General features: G+C 38.5%; 1 protein-coding gene across 1 annotated transcript; it reads right to left on the bottom strand.

The window, feature by feature from the left end:
• Positions 1–204: 204 nt before the first annotated feature.
• Positions 205–921, bottom strand: LOC110605882. Its single transcript, XM_021744551.2, has 2 exons — positions 533–921; positions 205–254 (listed from the first exon to the last, which is right to left on the bottom strand). The coding sequence occupies exons 1-2, from the start codon at positions 876–878 to the stop codon at positions 220–222; spliced, it is 381 nt and encodes a 126-aa protein (XP_021600243.1). The 5' UTR covers positions 879–921; the 3' UTR covers positions 205–219.
• Between the last annotated feature and the right edge of the window lie 998 nt (positions 922–1,919).

Raw genomic sequence — 1,919 nt, 5'->3', positions numbered from 1 at the left:
GTGTGTTAAGCATGCTCACAAGCATCACAAAATAAAGAGCTAAACTAAGTTTTAGCTAACAAATTAGGATAAAATTTTTCTAAGACAAAAAATGATGGATGCCCTAACCGCCTATGCCACTGTATTATTTCCTGATTAACATCCTTATTTTCTCCAAAACAGGCTTGAGATATTAAAGAACCTAAATCACCCTCCAATATGTATAAGCCATTATGCAGCCTACCATTGCCAATCCTCTTCCCTGTGCGAAGATCCTGAATAACACAATGATCAGGAAATAATTCAATTTTACAGTTAAGGGCATTGGTGACAGAAAAGTGGGAAACATGAAGGACAGATGATAATTTAATGTTGGATGTGCAAATAACAGAACTTGTTCCGGGTATGGGAGTAAAAGAGCCATCAGCAATTCTGACACTATCTTTGGTTAGAGAAGGAGAATAATTGAGAAAGCCTTTAGAAAAGCCTGCCATATGTCTATTCGCACCAGAATTGATAATCCATGGAACATTATTAAAAGATGAAGCATTACCTGACTTTACAAAGTTAGATGTAGCACTAGAGGATGAAGAGGTGTCAATATGAGACAAGAGGCGCTTGAGACTCTGAAGTTCATTAGGGGAAAGGAACTCAGTCTTTGTTGTCTCCTTAAAGGGCTCCTCCACAGTTTCTGCTAAATTAGCTTGATTTCTGGAGGTACCTCGTTTTCCTCTACGGCCTCTAGTGGGACGACCATGTAACTTCCAACAAGTCTCTTTGGTATGCCTCGGTTTCCCACAATAGTCACAGTGTAGGTGATCTTTCTCTGAAGTAGGAGGCTGTGGTGTGCTCAAACTAGTAGTCAATCCAGCCTTTTCAACTGGTGCAATATAGAGCATAGCATGTCGACGACTTTCCTCTTGTTGAACATGGGCGTGGGTCTCTTCTAGAGAAGGAAAATGATTTCTTCCCAACACTTAGATCCAAATTGGATCATATTCATTATTCAACCCTGCAAGAAAATCATAGACTCGCTCCTTTTCAATCATTCTCCGAAATTTGACTGCATCTCCAGTGCAGTTTGCCTGGAAGTCTTGATAGTAATCAAGTTCCTGCCATAAGCCACATAACTCAGAATAAAATTGGGAGATAGTCATTTCTCCTTTCTTAGTACCATGAATCTTATTTCGAATATTATAAATTTGGGCATCATTTTCAATCTTGGAATAAGTCAAGGACAAAGCCTTACATATTTTTGCAGCAGTATCAATTAACAAATAGGACTTAGAGATATGAGGTTACATAGAGTTAAGTAACAATGTCATAACAAGACAATTATCTGAGTCCCATTAAGGAAAATCTGGATCACTCTCATCCAGTTGCTTTTTTTTACCAGTGACATAGCCCTGTAGTCCTCTAGCCTTGATAAACAACAAACAAGACCTTGACCAAGCAAGATAATTGGTTCCATCAAGTTTTATGGGACTAATTTGCAAGGAAGGATTATCAGAGTTAGGAATCGAGACCCTTTTACCTTCTGCCATGGTAAAGATTTATGTACCGTAAAAAAATAGGAGGTACCTAATATTTTATGCACAAGAGAGCCCCATCGATTTACAAAAAAAAAAATCGGGTAACGACACGGGAAGGCCGAAAAGATGGTCAGAATCGTCGCCGGAGTGATCGGACCGGCGAAGCAGCGACAGGTGATGGGCCACGCGCCGGGAAGTGATAGGGCTCCTAGATAAGTTAGTACCAAAAAAGGTAGATCTAGGGTTTTGAAACCCTAAAGAGAAAAAATTGAATTTAGATCCAAAAATCAGGAAAAAGGCTCTGATACCATAAAGAATTTTGGGAGAATTTTGAATATTCTTGTATTTCACTCTTAATCTTTACAATTGGTTTACATGACTATTTATACACAAATAATTATATCTAAA

This window comes from Manihot esculenta, chromosome 18, assembly GCF_001659605.2.
Source record: "Manihot esculenta cultivar AM560-2 chromosome 18, M.esculenta_v8, whole genome shotgun sequence".
Taxonomy (NCBI): Eukaryota; Viridiplantae; Streptophyta; class Magnoliopsida; order Malpighiales; family Euphorbiaceae; genus Manihot; species Manihot esculenta.
Note: the sequence above shows the minus strand (reverse complement) of the source record. Positions and strands in the feature narration are given on the sequence as shown.

Coding starts and splice junctions, on each gene's coding strand:
- LOC110605882 (XM_021744551.2), bottom strand. CDS start 878: ATGCTCTATATTGCACCAGTTGAAAAGGCTGGATTGACTACTAGTTTG. Junction 255..532: donor ATCTAACTTTGTAAAGTCAG/GTAATGCTTCAT, acceptor TGTGTTATTCAG/GATCTTCGCACAGGGAAGAG.